Here is an 18,993-nt window from a genome sequence, read left to right on the forward strand (position 1 = left end):
GAAGTTTGTAAAGAATGCTTCGCGCATTAAAAGAATCAGGGCTGGGGATACAAAAAGACTGGGATATGGTGACTGTGGGAAATCTAGTGCTGGTGAATTCCATAGGAATGATGCACTCCAGGTGCTTCAGGTAGAGGAACAATGTGACATGTGTTTTGAACGCGGAACTTTCATGATGCATCCCTTTATATGAGGTGCGCCACATGTAGTTTCCACCCTGTGGCTTTCTGTTTGTCTCACTTTGTCTGTACCAATTTTTTGTGGCAACTTAATGTTGAAGCCACTATCTGTTTTCTTGCAATATCCCACATTTGTACACTGAAACAGCTCTGACAGGCAAATTGTCACCTCTTCCTGAAATGCGGCAATTTTCCACTCAGCAGAGGATGATAATCACATTGCTGGTTCACAAACAAACCACATGGTGGCGCCACCATCTGTGAAAGTTGAGGATATTTCATAAAAAAATAAGGATTGTTATAGGACTTTACCAAGACCTCATGTTTGTAGTGTATTGAAATCGAAGCATACGAGTTACAAGCCAAGTAGCAACAAGAGTAGAGAACATAAAATATTTAACAGAGCAAGATACAACATAACTATAACAATATAACAATTAAGGTATATGCAAAATCAAAATACTGCAATAGTCTAGCTCACTTGTAGTGATCCCAGTTATAATGAATGCTCAGTTATTGTGACATAGTGCCCCTGCCACCAGAATTTTCACTGAAAAATGGGCATGAAATCTCTCCTCTCATTGCTTTGGGCTACTGGAAGAACACATTAGGTTGTTAAAGCACTAGAAGGGACACCTGGTCAAAGAAAGGAGGAACATGACAAAGGCCGTGTTCCAGAAAAATCGAGAAAGGAGCAAGACGGGCTGAGGAAGTGGCCACTGGAATGCACCGATGACTGTCTTAATAGGCAACAACCAATGTCATCTGAGCGCTCCAAATATACCTTGCAAGCCAGCTATTCCTCGTGAAAAACCCTGCCGCATTCTCATGTTCAGACCTATCAAACATTCGAGGAAATGGACACCTACTGATAAGGTTTATTGTTGTCTGGTGTTTGCTATAAGAATTGAATTTTGAGCATCTTTTTTAAAATTTCGGCAAGCATTTATTGGCAATTATTTTCCTCTGAATATTTGGTACTTATTGGCACCTATTTTTTATGGTACCGCCCTCGTCATTTTCGGCCTTTTAAGAAATAGATTTATAATTGCAAGGAAACAGCAAAATGGGAAAGTGTTATTGTCATGAAGGCATGGAGGCAGATTAAGTACCTAATTGATTTATTGCTTCTGTTCACCAGTTAGCATGCACTGATGATGTCTCAAGGATGTGCGGGAAGAGCAGGAAGGAATGAATGCGGCACAAGGCTCCCTCATCCAATCCGTTTTGTTGTGATGCGGGTGGCGAGGCTCCCGGTATTTGCACAATTAAGGTTTGGGCGAGGCGGACAAAAAGAGAGCCTGCCTGTCCAGAGAACCCATTCTCATCCTCACATGCGTGGAAGTTTATGTATGAGAACCCAACCCACTAGGTGGGAAATGGTTTGAGAAACTGGTTAGCTACGAGAAAGTGTGTGAAGTACCATCGGTATGCTAATCATACCTTTAAAAAAGGAGACAGTAGCTAGCATGCTATTCCATGTGCTAAGTGAAAGATTTGGTGCGCAACGTGAACACACATCCAAATGCATTTTATTTTAGTTGTACTACCCGGTTGGCCGGTCACTCAATGTGGTTAGTGCACAGGTTAGAAATTACTATCATTCATAGGCTCTGCTAGTGCCACTGGGGTGCCATATATTCCACTGAACTACCGCTAATTCTTACAAGCAGCGGAAGCACTGGTGATGTATGGCACACGGCATGTGACACTGTGACAAAGCCTGTAACGTTTGGTCAAGCTCATGTAGGCATTTCATAGCATGGAGTTTCATGAAGGTGAGTTATTTCTGCCTGTTGGGCATACAGTAAATTACAATCTATTTGCTCTATGTGCTACTATATATTTGGCAGTATGTGCTATGAATGGTTTCATTTTTGAATAAATTTAACGATCACTTGCATTGCTTTGCTTTCCTTTGAAAATTAAGATGAAAAATTATGCGGGTCTCACACTGTGGGAATCGACATAATTAAATGAAGGGTCTTTTGCTGTTTGCTTTGATTGATAATAATTAGTGATGATGTTGACGGCGAATGTATCATTTCAGCGTTTAGTGCAATGTGAGAGGGGCGAGTTGATGGTAAATGTTACCGTGCGTGCACCACAGCAGTTCGTATTCGCAATAGACAGAACGCGCAGCGAGACGTGTTTGCTTGAGGCGTTGTGCACCATTGTTCATAACCTCCGAGAAAATTATTATTGCTTAGGTATACTTTGTGGCGCAAAATACATTTCTTGAAAAGGGAGAGAAGAAAGGAAGACAGTGAAGCGCCAACTTTCTTCTGTCCCTTTTCAAGAAATGTATTTTGCGCCACAAAGTATACCTAGGAAATCTAAGCACCACTTGTACAAGAAGAAGTCATTTTGGTTATTATTGCCATTGCCTCGCATAGTACATCGCATCGTGGAAGAAATGTTAAAATGGAATTATGGGACTGCACATGCCAAAACCACAATTGGATAATAAGGTACGCCGTAGTGGCATACTATGAATTTTGACCCCCTGGGGTTCTTTTGAGTACATAAACCCAAACACACGGGTGTTCTTGTATTTCTCCCCCGTCGAAATGTGGCTGCGACTTTAGAGAACGAACCCGCGGCCTGGAGCAATGATATAACTGCAAAGCTACCACAGCGGGCACAAAAGTGTTGAAGTGAGACGTCTAGACTCTACGGTGCTACGATGTTGCCTAGACACTACGGTGCTTTAATGCGGCTTTGAGTCTGCATGTTGTGCGTCAGTTGCCCGCTTGACAAATCTGCATGGTGTTTATCTTTCAGAAATAGCAGAAACGTGCCGTACCGTACCTTGAACTTAAATTTATTCAGTTTGTCCGCAATCGGTTGTCGTGTCTAGTAGCAGCTGGAGTTTCAGCAACTCTCGTAGTAGCTAGGGTGCCTCGTGGTGTCGCCTCCTCTAGATAGAGGAGACGTTGCTTGGGGGCACGTGCATCGAGGCACCTAATGTCCCTTGAAGAGTTGAAAGTACCACCCTTTGAACTCTGCCGCCACCGCGCGACCTCCTCGCCTCTTACGCATCCCCTCTGCGGGAACCAGTTATGAGTCCGTTTTTCTGCACGACGATTGGTCTCCTTGCCATTGCCCTTGGAAACATGCAGATCTTGTGTGTTGCTTGCGTTTTTCTTTTCCGTTGGCGCCATTTTTCTCCTTAGCTCGGCTGGCTCGGTGCAGCGAACGTCGCACGCTCTGTTTCCCGCGGTGTTGTGCTAGCACTATGCCGTGCGGTAGTGCATAACTGCAGCAAGAAGCCTGAATATGGTTATGCAGTTTTTACGATACCACAATGAAAGGGATTGTGCAAGAAGCAGTGGCTACACAACGCTGGCCAAAAGAACTTTGTTCCGACAAAGAACAATGTTGTTTGCGAGCTAAGGCGCCTTTCTTATTGCTCGTATCAAAGCACCCCCTAATGCTTCATTTTATTTTTATTATTCTGGCCTGCTCATCAGCATTATTGATGTGACAATTTGTACGTTGCATAAGATTTGGGGTGACCTTAGTACGCTGAATAATATGCAGGGACTCATCACCTCGCACGTCGTCAACTGTTCAGTAGAAAATGCAGCACTATAGGTTCTGTTTTCTGCTGGGAACAATTGTGTGCAAAGGTACAGTCTATCGATTGCACTTTTCGTGATTGTTAGGATCCGTTGCCTGTTTTACTGAAAATCAAAATAGCGGTTGTAGAGGAGCCTTTTTTCCAGCTTACTTTGATGTGTGCGTCTCTCACTTAGATACAATGAATGCAGGCCTTGAAAAAATAAGGTCAAGTATACCTGTGGCATTGCAGGTAATGAACTTGGTCTACATTGCGTTTTTAATGCATAAGCATTCTTTGTCGAGTACCCCAACCCCGTCCTGCGAAAAGTGTAATGCCTTTTATCTGCACAAAACGTGTAATTTGCATACTTAGGACATTTGATCATTGTCATAGTATAAATGTAGATGATTGGTAGCTTTATAAGCAATAAGACACAATGTAACCCCCCCTCTCCCCTCCAAAAAAGAAAGAATGCCCATAGAGATACATAGGGCTCCTTAGAAAATGCACGGGGAAGATGATTGTAGGGGTGAGCAAACTAAAAATTTGGAGTTGGGTCAGCTTGAAATTTGGAAGTTGGCCAACTTGAAATTTTGGGGTGGGCCAACTGAAATTTGGGGTTGGGCCAGCTTAAAATTTCGGGGTGGGTCAGCTTGAAATTTTTGGGTGGGCCAGCTTGAAATTTCGGGGTGGGCCAACCTAAATTTAGAGGTGGGTCAACTTGATATCTGGGGATGGGCCAACTTGAAATTTGGGGGTGGGCCAACTAAAATTTGGGGGCGGGTCAACTTAAGTTTGGGGATATGCAAAAGGCAGAAAAGTGTTTCTGCCTTTTGCATGTGTTTGAATAGACGGCATCGGAGTTGGGCTCCAGCTAATTAAAGCTTCCTAGGAAGCTTTAGCTCGGGCCCTAACTCCGACGCGGCCTATTCAAATACATGTAAAAGGCAGAAACGTCTTTTTGAGATAACCCCTGGACTGATTTTAATGAAATTTGTTGCATTTGACAGAGACAGTTAAATTCTAGTGACTGTTGGAAGCGGAATATTGATTTAGGGCCTGAATTTTGTTAAAGAGATTTTCAAAAATTCGAAAGTTCGAAAAAAGTAGTAGCACGAAGTTTACAAATTCATAGCTCTGCATCAAGAATAGATATCGCGGTTCTGTAAACGGCATCCTTTAGACCATTCAAAGCGGACAAATTCGTTACATCATTTTATATCTTACGTGAATTTGTTACTTTGTTCACAAGGGTTCTGCAAAAGCTGTGTTTCCGTATTGCTAAATATTTTTTTTTTAAATTATGGGGTTTTACGTGCCAAAATCACTTTCTGATTATGAGGCACGCCGTAGGGGAGGACTCCGGAAATTTCGATCACCTGGGGTTCTTTAACGTGCAGCTAAATATTTTTAGATTTATGTGTAACATCAATTTTCTCCGCTTTAGATGTGCTATTAATGCAATTCACAGAATTGTGATGTCATTTTTCCTTGCTAAGTTAGAGAGTTGTAAACTTGATAGTTGCGTTTTTTGAAACTTTTCGATTTTTGCGAATTTTTAATCAAAAATCTACGATGTACATCAAGAATTACAAACGAACGGTCACTAGATTTTAAGTTTTCCTTTTAAATGCAACAAACCTAATCAAATTTGGTGCAGTGGTTGCCGAGAAAAATGAGTTCTCCTTTTACATGTATTTAGATAGGAGCACCCTAGCTAAAGCTTCCTCTTAAGTCGACGCAAAAACCAATTTTCACAGCTATACTCATAACTGGACAGTATAGTAGCTCAGGGTGGTCCTTCAATGCAAGAAACACTTTATTTCTTTCCTAATGTAAAAAAAAAACGAGACAAACATTTCCGAAGATCAGCCATCGAACTGTCGTGTGATACGTCACGTATACGAAAGGACTAAGGTTCAGTCTAATTTATTGTACATATTTTTATACTTAGTGCTTGTCCAGTGTCGCCCGTGTCTTTTCCTTGCTTCCTTGAATCTTATTTCATAGTAGCGCGCCTCAATCACTCAATACGTCTACGAATTCCAATTTTGTTGCCTTTAGAAATTTACGGATCTGGTGGTGATCGAATCCGTGCTACTTTACATTACAGCTGAGGTTTCAGAACACAGGACATGGCCACGTATTTTGCACAGGGGACCCGTTAATGAATCACGCAGTGTAAAAACCTTGACTTTGATAATCTGCCAAGTTGAGCAGCTTTTTAAAACTGGCGCAGCGCAACATATATAGAAAGGAAGAAACAAGCCGAGCCGGCGCGGCTTCTTTCTGCCTTTCCATGTTGCGCTGTGCCAGTTTTAGAATGCAACACCAACTCGCCCAATCCTCAACCATACTGATCAGCAACTTTTATTATTCGCCCTGCGAGTGTATTTTTGTTTTGTTTTGTTTTTTAAACTCCAGACATGCTCTCCTCCATGAAAATAGTGACTGATTTTGCTTTGCCCCACTACAAAGTGTGTAGGCGGACACTGCCTCTTCCGATTCTTTAAAGATGCCCTCCTGGGTCCCTTGTTGCTGCACCACGCATATTATAGACTGACGACAAGAGCCTGAGCTATTTACAGGCTGCAGTTTCGCGGGCGAACAGCTGGATATAAAGCTTCCTGGGCACAACCGCCCAGCGCGCCTAGGCGAAGTCGAGATGGCTTCTGCACGTTTTGTGTCGCGGTGGCCATAGGATCGCCCAATGGGAGCGTCATGTGCTCCTCACACGACGGTCGCACGCGTCCACTTATTAGTCGGCGCTGCCTGTAAAGTGAGCTGGTATCGTGGCGTAATCCTGTAATTGCAGTAAAGCCGGCTTCGTAAAAGAAGCGCAATAGCGCAAGGTCCTGTGGACAAGCCACGCTCGCAGGTGGAGGCGTTGTGGAGAAAACGACCGGCATCGGGCCGGTGAGCGGGCCTCCGCTGGCCGGGTCCGGTCCGTGGAACGTAGTACGGAGATCCCCTGCTCTAGACAACCACGAACGACACCAGCAAGGCCATACCTCGCAACAGTGATTAACTAGCAAGCACATTTATTGTCTTCGACGCCAGTTGAGTCCGCTCCAGCGCTTTCTCGTAGTCAACCTACTAGGAGTCGTAGGCCGCGGCGGATAAGCTGTAGAAATGGTAGGCTTCGTAGAGTCGCAGTCGCAACGACACTCCGTGGTGCCGTCAGTGGTGGGCGTTTTTGTCGCTTCTGGTGTTGCGCTCTCGGTGACCGGTGCTTGCGGCACTTTGAGCGTGCTGCCCCCGCACACGCCTCTGACGCAAACCTGAAGGCAAGAAATCGACATTTGGCCCGAGTTTGATGCCACCGGCGCAAATCGAAATCAACCACGTCATCCAATCAGTATAATTGGCGTAAGAAGCATTACGACACTTCATCGATAGGCGAACGCCAAAGCTAAAGAGCAATGAGATCGGACATATATGGCGGGGGGGGGGGATTAGATCACGCAGAATTTTAATAACTCGATTGTTTCAGATAGCGTAATTTTAGTCCTTTAGCTGGATTACTTGAAGCTGTGGACATAACTCGTGCTAGAAACCGAAATCTATAATCGACAAATACGAAGAATTCACTAATTGATAAATAATTACTTTACGGCACCTATTGCAAATTACGAATTGTAGCCGGTGAGTTTGTTATGCGCATCCAATTGGGACAACGTACTTCTGTGAGGATCGCACGGGTTTCGAGATATGTGCCGTGAAACTTGCTGTAAGAAAGCACTATTCCATTTTTTTTACAAAGCGCTGTTTTATGCATAGAATCACAAAAGTAACTAGTACGCCCATGTATTTCGTCGCACACTTTGGGAATGAGTGTGCTGAAGGTGTAATCCTGGAAATTGGTTTTCAGTGGATACGCCTTGAGAACTCGCTGGCTGCATAGCGTAAGTTAGCATATTTTCATTTATTTATTTACACCCTATGGCAGGCCGTGGGGCCCAAGCAGGAGGGTCAAGGTAACACAAAAAAAAAGAACATGCGCGTACAAAAGGCAAAATTGCAAAATATAAAACTTAAGAAATGAAAGTGGATGAAAAAGAAAACTGGCCACAGGGGGGGGGGGGCGCACAAACCCACGTCTTGGCGTTACGCGTGCGATGCTCTTACCAATTGAGCTACCGCGGCGCTGTTTTCCCATCCACTTTCTGGGGTATTCGTGCTTATCTGCTAGAATTAACCCTGGGAGCGTTAGCCAGCGCCACCACTTACGAGTATGTTGGCTTCCTATGACTAAAAAAAGTCAGGCCCTTCGGGTTTCTTTCTTCTCGTTCACACAAACACACACACACACACACACACGCGCGCGCACGCACACACACACATACACACACAAGCACACACACACACAAACACACGCACACACACAAACACACACACGCACACACACACACACAAACACACACACACAAACACACGCACACAAACACACACACACAGAGTCACAGACACACACACACAAAACACACACAAACACACACGCACACACACAAACACGCACACAAACACACACACAAACACACACGCACACACACACAAACACACACTCACAAACACGCACACAAAAACACACACACACGCACACACACACACGCGCGCACACACACACAAACACACACACATACACACACAAGCACACATACACAAACACACACAAACACACACACGCGCACACACACACAAACACACACACATACACACACAAGCACACATACACAAACACACAAACACACACACAAACACACACACAAACACACAACCACAAGCACACACGCAAACACACACACGAACACACACACACCAACACACACACAAACACACACTCACAAACACACACACACAAACACACACACACGCACAGACACACAAACACACACACAAACACACACACAAGCACACACACAAACACACACACAAACACACACACAACAACAAACACACACACACACACCCAAACACACACGCACACAGACACACAAACACACACACACGAACACAAACACACACAACCACACACACACAAACACACACAAACACACACGAACACACACACAACCACAAACACACACACAACCACAAACACACACACGCACACAAACACGCACACAAACACACACACACGGAAACATACACACACAAACACACACTCACAAACACACACACAAACAGACACACACGCACACACACACAAACACACACACAAACACACGAACACACACACAAACACACACACGCAACACACACACACAAACACACACACACGCGCGCGCGCACGCACACACAAGCACACACACAAACACAAACTCACACACACACACAAACACACACAAACACACAAAACACACACACAAACACACACACACCCAAACACACACACACACACACACACAAACACACACGAACACACACGCACAAACACACACACAAACACACACACACATTAAATTATGGGGTTTTACGTGCCAAAACCACTTTCTGATTACGAGGCATACCGTAGTGGAGGACTCCTGAAATTTTGACCACCTGGGGTTCTTTAAGTGCACCAAAATTTAAACACGGGTGTTTTCGCATTTCGCCCCCATCGGAATGCGGCCTCCGTGGCCGGGATTCGATCCCGCGACCTCGTCCTCAGCAGCCCAACACCATAGCCACTGAGCAACCACGGCGGGTGCGCGCGCACACACACACACACACACACACAAACAAACACACACACAAACACACACACGAGCTCAAACACACACGCACACGAACACACACACACACACACAAACACACACACACAAACACACACACGCAAGCACACACACAAACAGACACACGCAAACACACACACAAACACACACACACACAAGCACACACACAAACACACACACAAACACACACAAACACACACAAACACACTCACAAACACACACACAACCAAACACTCACAAGCACACACACAAACACATACACACAAACACACACACACAAACACACACACACAAACACAAACATACACAAACACACACACCCAAACACACACACACGAAGACACACACACACAAACACACACTCAAACACAAACACACAAACACAAAACACACACAAACACACACACACCCAAACACACACACAAACACACACGAACACACACGCACAAAGACACACACAAACACACACACACATTAAATTATGGGGTTTTACGTGCCAAAACCACTTTCTGATTACGAGGCATACCGTAGTGGAGGACTCCTGAAATTTTGACCACCTGGGGTTCTTTAAGTGCACCAAAATTTAAACACGGGTGTTTTCGCATTTCGCCCCCATCGGAATGCGGCCTCCGTGGCCGGGATTCGATCCCGCGACCTCGTCCTCAGCAGCCCAACACCATAGCCACTGAGCAACCACGGCGGGTGCGCGCGCACGCACACACACACACACACACACACACACACACACACACACACACACACACACACACACACACACACACACACACACACACAACCACACACACACACAAACAAACACACACACAAACACACACACAAGCTCAAACACACACGCACACGAACACACACACACAAACACACACACACAAACACACACAAACACACACACATAAACACACACACGCAAGCACACACACAAACAGACACACGCAAACACACACACAAACACACACACACACAAGCACACACACAAACACACACAAACACACTCACAAACACACACACAACCAAACACTCACAAGCACACACACAAACACATACACACAAACACACACACACACACAAACACACACACACGAAGACACACACACACAAACACACACAAACACACACTCAAACACAAACACACACACACACAAACACACACACAAACACAAACGCACACACACAAACACACACACAAACACACACACGAACACACACACACACAGCCACGCAGCCATCTGCAAAGTATTAGGTTTGGTGTACGAGTGCTGCCTTCATTTACAACCAAGTGCCTGCGCTGCCTTAATAAGTGTTATTAAAGGAGTGGTACGTACTTTCAGAAAATTCGATTACGAGCCCTCTAGCTTTGCCAATATCACTGCGATATATAGCATGTACTGCTCATTTATAGCCAATTTAACCGTAGCGAACTTATGCTGCAGTAGGCTTTTAAATGAGATATAGTGTGCGTGTGGGTGTGTGTAGGCAGGCCAGTTGGTGATTCATGATTTGGGAAGTTACCGCAAGGTATATCGCTCTCTGTTTTTATTTGTCTTTATTGGTTGTTATATTTGTTATTTTCATTTCGTTACTGGTGCACATGTGTGCCTGATCCATATAAGCTCGGTGTTCGTTTCATTAAAGGGACACTAAAGTGAAAAACGATTTCTTTTGCATCAGTAAATTACCGTTCTATAACACCAAAAACACCACTCTTACAACGATAAGGCGTTTGGTAAGCCAGGAAAAGCGCAAGAACAAAATACGGGTGGCGACGCCTACTTAAGTTAACGCACCTGTGGGCTGTGACGTATTGGATTTTGATGGCATCTTCTAGGGCCTACTAATTAAATATAGCGGTACAGATTGACTACACTGCATTCCAAAGGAACCAAATATTAAACATGGCAAGTTTCGGGAACCTTTATTCAGCCAACGCGGCCCAAATGCGAAAACATACTTTGGAATCCCTGACGTCACACTGACGTAGTGGCGCTGGGGTTTCGGCGCGAAATTCAAGTACTGATAGTTGGACCTTCATTTTCTCATCTAATAATCAAACAGTTTTTTTTAAATGACTGCCTGCAGGGTTCTCAAACAATGGTTCATTAGTTTATACTGATTTATTGTTTCGCTTTAGTGTCCCTTTAAATCATCAGTTGTCAGCACCGCTTCGTTTTGTCCTTGCGTGTGTTCCTTGCGGTAACTTCCCAAATCCAAATCCAAATTTTGAATAAGTACTGACACTTATTTTGAAATATGCAGAGTCTACCACACGCTGAATTCTGAATTCTGAAAACTGAATTCTGTGGTTTTACGTGCCAAAACCACGATTTGATTATGAGGCACTTTCGTAGTGGGGGACTTCCGATTAATTTCAACTACCTGGGGTTCTTTAACGTGCATCCAAAGCACAGTACACGGGTGTTTATGCATTTCGCCCTCGTTTAAATGCGGTCGCCGCGGCTGGGATTTGACTCCGCGACCTCGTGCGCAACAATATAGCCATTCACGGCGGGCTCTGACTCGTTAACAAGCATGAACATTGGGAAAGACAAACAGTTTTAATTTCATACTGAAGTCAGTTTCCCAATGACGAACCGGACGTCAGCGGCATTATTGTGACATCACGACACAAATCAATCTTTCTGACGTCTACAAATTTTTTGTAGCGCAGTCACAATGTCATGGACACAGATGGTACATCGAGACAACACGCAGCACTGGCTTTCAAGCAGAGATTTATTGCTAGTTCTCGCTGCCACTAGAAACAGCAATTTTTGAAGTCGCATGCGTTAGCAAACCCTAGATATCGTTATCACCACAAGAGCTCCAATATCTTCAAACAGCTTAAACAGCACACCTTCTAATAATTAATTTCTCGCCTCCCCCCCCCCCCCCAAGCAAACGTAAAAAAAAAAACATTTGTTCGCAATAAACTTCAGTTGTAAGAAGCGTTTTCCTGGGCGTTTCTTTTTTCAAAGTGCGCGCGTCTCTGGCCGTTAGAACCATACCACACTGTTATCATGTACCAATTGGCCTAGAAAACCATTTTGCTCAACTATAGGACGGTCACCCATTACACGGGACTGAAAGAGTCTACACAATTCTCTCCATACAAATGTACATAAGGACAAAGACACTTTTAGATTAGCTCGCCTTATAGGGAGGCACGGGGTGTCCGGGAGGATGGCGGGGCCGTAAACCCAGCTGGTCCTTCCCCAGAAATCCTGTCACCGCAATGTGAGCCGAGCGTGCCAGATAAATTTTTGCGCGGAGTTCATCTAATGGGCTGACCACACCTTATGTTGTTGCGATGCCATTTATCAGCGACATTCTTTCGTATACAAATCATTTTTACGGTCTTTGAAAGAATTGAATAATCTGATATTTGGGATGTAACACCCACTGCAATGTTTCGAAGGCTGAGAAAACTTATAAGACGTTGATTTGCAGCAGTTTCCTTGGTTCACTTAGCCTCTTACCTTGTCTACTGCACAGGGCATGTAGTCCAGTGCGTGTTTGTACAAGTATTTAATCGTCGTATATGTGTAACATCGTTGGCGACCATATTTATTACTGCAGTACTGTTGAAATATCGGATATTGGCACTTCACCATGCAATATTTCATACGGTCCGAATCCTGAAGGAAAAAAAAAGAAAAAAGAAAGGTTAAATTCTGCTTTGCGGGGAGGATAGGCAGCGTTGCGATTTATATCTGGTAACAGTGCTGTCAAAACTTTCCAATCTCGCGAATGGAATTTCGCAAAGGTCTCATGCACTCGGCAGTTATTGAGCCTCTATCGGCGACAGAGTGCAGCGTTTATGTTGACACATCTCCCAGTAAATGACCTCGACAAAAGGAGACGCTTCACTCACCATGTCGGCGGTCACGTTGTCTTTGTCCGGAAAGACGCTTCGGCAGAACTGGTTGGGTGCTACTTCCATACCGGGGTACCTGCCCTTGTTCGTGTGTCCAGTGTTACTCACTCGCCAGCAAGCCGATCCTCGCAATCTGTAATGCATATCTCCTGTTTAGGCAACGAGCGTCTCCACTTATACCAATTAGGTGCTTTCTTTCCCAGTATTTCCCTTTTTTTCTTTACTATACAGAAATGAAAAAAAAATGCCTGTCGCAGATACAGCACAATTTAATACTTGAGCTGGATTACTCAACGAGAAGGAAACTACTTGAAGAGATCGATATGCGTAATAGAATAATTAAAGAATTTTCTTGAATTGCGACACACATCGAAATTTCTTAGTTGCACCCGGTGACTTCGAAATTCATACCCACTAGGAATGAATTTTTCGTATGGACCTAGTTTCGAGATATGTGCCTCATACTCGCGGTAAAAATCCACTGTTGTTCCACTTCGATTTAAAGGAAGCGCCGTTTTATGCAGTAAAACACAAAAATAATGGGAACGCCAATCTACTTCGTCGCAGTCATTGCGAATGAATATTTTGACACAGGTGTCATCCTCAGAATTAGTCCTCAGCAGATGTGCAAACTCGCCGTCTTGTGAACTGACTTGCGAACTCACAGTCTAGAATTCGTAAACATCAATATTAATAAAATAGTAATTAGGTAACGCTTAAATAGTGAAAATTATTTAATTAGTCAGTCATGATTTTGAATATTTTGTGCAAGTAATGTCCGCCTCTCCGAGCTATGAGTTTCAAGGATTAAAATTGTGCTATATACCACAACTATTTTTTTTTAATTTATGCAAAGTGTACAAAGGAAACACGCGGCATAAAAATAGAGCATTTGAACCAAATTATAACTTGCGCGGACTATTCTTCCCTAGCAGTGGCGAACAGCAGAATTTGTGTAATAAATTAACAAAATTCCGCTAACCAACATCTCAACTGATGACTTAAGGGTGTATGTTGTGATTGCAGAATGCAAATAAACGACTGCCCAAAGAATTATTGCTTTGCCCTCTAAATTAATGTTTCCGCACTTCAGAAGATATGCAGCATGAAGAAATGTTAACTGGAACAGCGATGCATTTCGCAGCTCACTTCTGCGCATTCTTTGCAAGAACGGCGTACTCTATCTGATAACTTTGCTTCGGGGTGCTCGCCTATCATTCGCGAGGTTATATAATTGTAGGCACTCTCTGTGGCGTTTAGACGACACTACTTTTTGTTTGAGAAGCAGCCTGCGCGAGCGCTTCCGGAGACAGCGAGGGTGGCACATGTATCGTAATGGAATGCCGGAAAAAGTTGTATTCGCCCGAGATCTCCACTCATGCCGAATAAAATGCAATTTCAGGGACGACTACGATGCTCCCTAATGCGCATTTTGAGCGCTGCTCTATACATGTTTTCATTTCGCTTGTCAATATTTGGTATTATGTTTATATAGGTACACGGTTTACATTAGGAAGAGAATGCTGTTAATAACTATCCGTCAACTCTGTTCTTGACGCCTCTTATGCGCGTCCCCCCCCCCCCCCCCCCCCCGTACTCGTTTCCATCACCATACTCCCCTTCTTCAAATTCTTTTTCGTTAGTCACTATCGCCCTCTTCAGCATTCACCGCGTTGCTGAACGGCGCGGCGGCCCCTAACATTCCCACATTTCTGTTTCTGCGTGGCATTCGAAGCCACTCACCCACTTGCCTTCTTATCTGTTTGTTGTGGCGGTTTCTTAGCTTTCCTGGCCCAGCATCCCCGTCCTTGATATATATTTTGCCGTGCGCAAGCAAATCAGCGTTCTGTAGGTCTTTCTTTCTTGTCCCGTTCTTTCGCCATGTTTTTATTCTTAACAGCGTGTACGAACTAGCCTTAAGAGCAAGCTCTTCGCAAGTTTATTAATATAATGAAAGTCAGAGACAAGGGAAATAAAAGGAAGAAAAAAAATGAAAGGGGTGAGGGGAGGGTGCTTATTACGAATATCCCAGACAAGTAAGTCGCAACATTCTCGGAATGCTTCCGCGCAGCGTGGTCGACGATTTGTACCAAGAAGGCCTGGTGAAGAGCAACAATGCCTCCTAGTTTTATGCACCTGCTCGTCTCCTCTCTATCTGTGTGTGGAATATTTGGTGCTGATCCCCCTCAGCAGTTATGGTTAACACAATCCAGAGTGAGGTAGAGGCGCGCCGTGAGTGAGGTCGCAATGCTCTATGCATAGGAGAGGGGATAATCCCTATGACACCGCCCCCCCCCCCCCTCCTTCGGACCGCCGCTAGCCCTCATCTTACTTTCACATTCAAGCTTGTCCTTTCATCCACGTCGCTCCCTAGGAGCCTCTCTCCTGGAACATTATGTTCCATGGGAAAGGGGGGATTCGTCAGAAAATTTTAGGGAAAGTTCGACCCTCTAACTAGAATATCAACTAGAATGTCAACTAGAATATCGGCTATCCCCGTTTGTTCTCTGATCTACGCTGCTTTATTCCTGTCTCTTGACGTTACACCTAACATTTCTCGTTCCATCGATGATTGCGCGGTCCTTAACTTGTTCTCGTAATTCTTTGTTAATCTCCAAGTTTCTGCCCCACGTGTTAGGCACCGGCAGAACGCAGTGATTGTATACTTTTCTTTTCAACGATAGTGGTAAGCTTCCAGTGAGAATTTGGTAACGACTGCCGTACGCACTCCAAAATATGTAAATTTTCTTCTCATGATCAGGGTCCCGTGTTAGTAATTAAACTAGATAAACGTATTGCTGCACATTGAATAACGCTGTACAAGACTCTACATAGCACTGCATAAACACTACACAAGAAGAAGAATGAAAGGACCTCACATTACGAGGTTTCGAATTTGCCTCAGGCTGCATGTTGAAAAACGGTGATGTTTCGTTCCGCCTTCGACGTAGCTCATGATGTGACCTTCACTCCAGAGACAGGCTAGTGATCCTGGGTCGCCTGGAATCCATGACTTTGGCTGGCTTTCATCGTGAGCGGCCCCGAGCCTTGGCGATATGTTTTGGAAACCAGTTAGACTCCGCGATGAAAATGAAAGAAAAAGATAACTAGGAGGAAGCATCATGGGACATTCTCGGAATCTAGCTATCAAAAAAAAAAAAAAGAAGGATGAGTAATGGTAAAAGCACCCGAACACGTGATGGCAAAAAGTCGTTTTTATTAGACCCCACGCTGCTGCGCTGGTCGTCTGCTTGTCCGCTGCACCGCTCGGATGTTGTATCGCCCGCGGATAATTGTGCGAACGCTTCGGTGTTCGTTAGCCGTTGCAGCGACAGCCGTGATTCTCAGCATCGCTATACCGATAACTCAAGGTCTCAACTGCGGCTGGAGAAAGCGGCCGCTACTCCAGCGGCCACTGACACTCAAACTTAACCCGAACAAAGCGCCACGTTACGGGTATGGTAATGCTGTTCCCAGGATCCAACGCTCCATGTACGCAGCAAAGCGAGAAGGGTATCCGAAGAGGCTGCCTCTCGAAGGATGTACATCATGAATAAATAGCGGCCGAGGGATCCAGAACCGCTTTAGTTCTGACCCGCCGGCAGCTGGCGCGCTTCTCAGTGTCACCGCTTTTGGGCTAGTCCTTTCGGGCACAAGTTTGCCCACTAGTCAGTTGATTCTTCTTCTTATTTAGTTAATTGATTTGTCATCGCCTTCTTCCTGCGCCGTGTGATAATATTTATACAAATATATATGCAGCTAATTATCAAAAAGTATAGCGCGCGCGCCCGCCCACACGCACCCACCAGTTGCTATGGCGTTGCGCTGCTAAACTCGAGGTCGTGAGCTCGATTCCCTACCGCGGCGGCCGCTCATGCCATGAGATGCTCAGGACGCTTTTCCGCAATACACATGGATTGGAAGCCTTCGTTCCCGGCTGTGCGCGATCCGTAATTCCCGAAGCTAAGCGGTTATTTGTCCAAGCAATATGAGCGAGAGAGGCTAAACAATGGTTATGAAGCGCATGTTGCTGCATTCTTACACGTGGGCCGCTTCGTGCGTCAGCGTATGCATTCCGGTGTAGAGACCAGCGCTGTCTTCACCAAGCGCCACGAAGAACCGGGTGCACAAGCCACCTACAAAGCCGATGCCTGCGAGAAAGCAAGCGGGTTCAAGGGTGATTTAGCTTTCGGCTGATAATGGAGCTTCGTCATTGTACACCTGATGCTGAATGAAACATAAAAACGAAAATAGGCGAGTACCTAGCACCGCTAATTCTCTATATGCGGTAACTTAGGTTGTGACTCCTCAACAGCGTGTGGCCATATCGTAATTAATACCGCTTAAACCTCAACATTTACGAATGTTGCCTTAATTCAACAAACCAGGATTTTTTTGTTGTTGCTGAGTTTCGGTATCGAGTGCAAAGCTTCAGGCTAAATGTCTTCGGCCAACACTGCATGTCAGGCAACAAGCATCATTTGCTAGTTAAGAGCAAGGACAATGGACGAGGATCCAACTTTATAGAAAATCCGGCAACATTTAACGACCTGGGCTCAGGTCTCCCATGCGGGGACTTCAAAGACTTGCCTCGTCGCCGCCTCCCGGGCCCGCTGGACTGCCAACTCTTGTGTCTTGAGGTTGGAGCTGCGCAGAGCGGCGGCCCGCTTCGACGCAAGAGCCTCCGGAGCTACTGCCATTTGAGCTGCTATAACAGGACACTCCCACAACGTGTGCGAGAGCGTCGCTCTAGTTGCCTGACATAACTTGCAAAGAGCTCTCGGGTAGTGCGCGGGGAAAATGTGCCGCAATCGCACCGGACTGAAGAAGGTCAGGTAGAAGTGGGGCACGCGACTCGCTTTCTTTTGAAAGCCTCCTCTTCAAATAGGAATTTTCTTAAGCGAGCCCCTGCCGCCGGATTCTTTGCCTATCCCCCTTATGGGTACGAGTCATAAAAAAAAAGGATCCTCTTCATAATAATCATCATCTTGAAAGCACGGTCAGAGGAGACAGACCGTTGCAAGATCTCCAGCTGCAGCGGTGTAATACACGAGATGTAAAACAAATGAAGTCTAGACCTATAGTTTGAATATGACGAGGGATGTCTGTACAAATTCCAAAGGACGCCATAAGTGGCTTGTGGTGACGCCCACTTCCAGTTTTCTGCCTTGGAACTTGGGTCCCCTCACCCCCCCCCCCCCCTTTGTTGAAAAAGCTTTTCTTTGTTTTCTTCGATTATGCTTATTCTTGATGCGTTTTGCGCAATGCGATAGAAAATAGAAATTTTTTCGCGTATTTATATGTGTCATCATTAAAGCGTTAAAGCAGTTTGATTTGACACTATACATTTATGTGGCAGCTTAATAAGATTACCTAACACATTCATGCTCTTCGTGCCCACGGTGTCTTCGGAGTATACTTCATGCCTGCGAAAAGGAGCCGTACGGAAATTAGACATTGCTTAACAACAAAGCTTTATTTTAAAAAGAGAAAAATAAATAAATAGGCGAACGTACCCAGTCATCAGGTACACCATATCCGGATGACCGTACTCGTATCTTCTGCTATCGGCGTACACACGAAATTCGTCAAGAGATGATGAGCTTTCCATTAATATGCCGCTACCATTCTTATAAGTGCTGAACT

At 44.9% G+C, this 18,993-nt stretch overlaps 1 protein-coding gene across 1 annotated transcript in view; it reads right to left on the bottom strand.

The window, feature by feature from the left end:
- Positions 1-6,785: 6,785 nt before the first annotated feature.
- The window catches only part of LOC126545064 (venom metalloproteinase BumaMPs1-like), a 32,372-nt gene continuing 20,164 nt past the window's right edge, over positions 6,786-18,993 (bottom strand). Inside the window, exons 7-13 of the mRNA XM_050192752.3 lie at positions 18,864-18,991; positions 18,721-18,773; positions 17,390-17,498; positions 16,227-16,394; positions 13,345-13,480; positions 12,950-13,108; positions 6,786-7,025 (exon numbers count right to left, since the gene is read on the bottom strand). Of these exons, the coding sequence (XP_050048709.1) occupies positions 6,786-7,025; positions 12,950-13,108; positions 13,345-13,480; positions 16,227-16,394; positions 17,390-17,498; positions 18,721-18,773; positions 18,864-18,991 (993 nt within the window). The remainder of the gene's footprint in view (positions 7,026-12,949; positions 13,109-13,344; positions 13,481-16,226; positions 16,395-17,389; positions 17,499-18,720; positions 18,774-18,863; positions 18,992-18,993) is intronic.

The sequence above is a fragment of the Dermacentor andersoni genome, chromosome 10 (assembly GCF_023375885.2).
Source record: "Dermacentor andersoni chromosome 10, qqDerAnde1_hic_scaffold, whole genome shotgun sequence".
Classification (NCBI taxonomy): Eukaryota; Metazoa; Arthropoda; class Arachnida; order Ixodida; family Ixodidae; genus Dermacentor; species Dermacentor andersoni.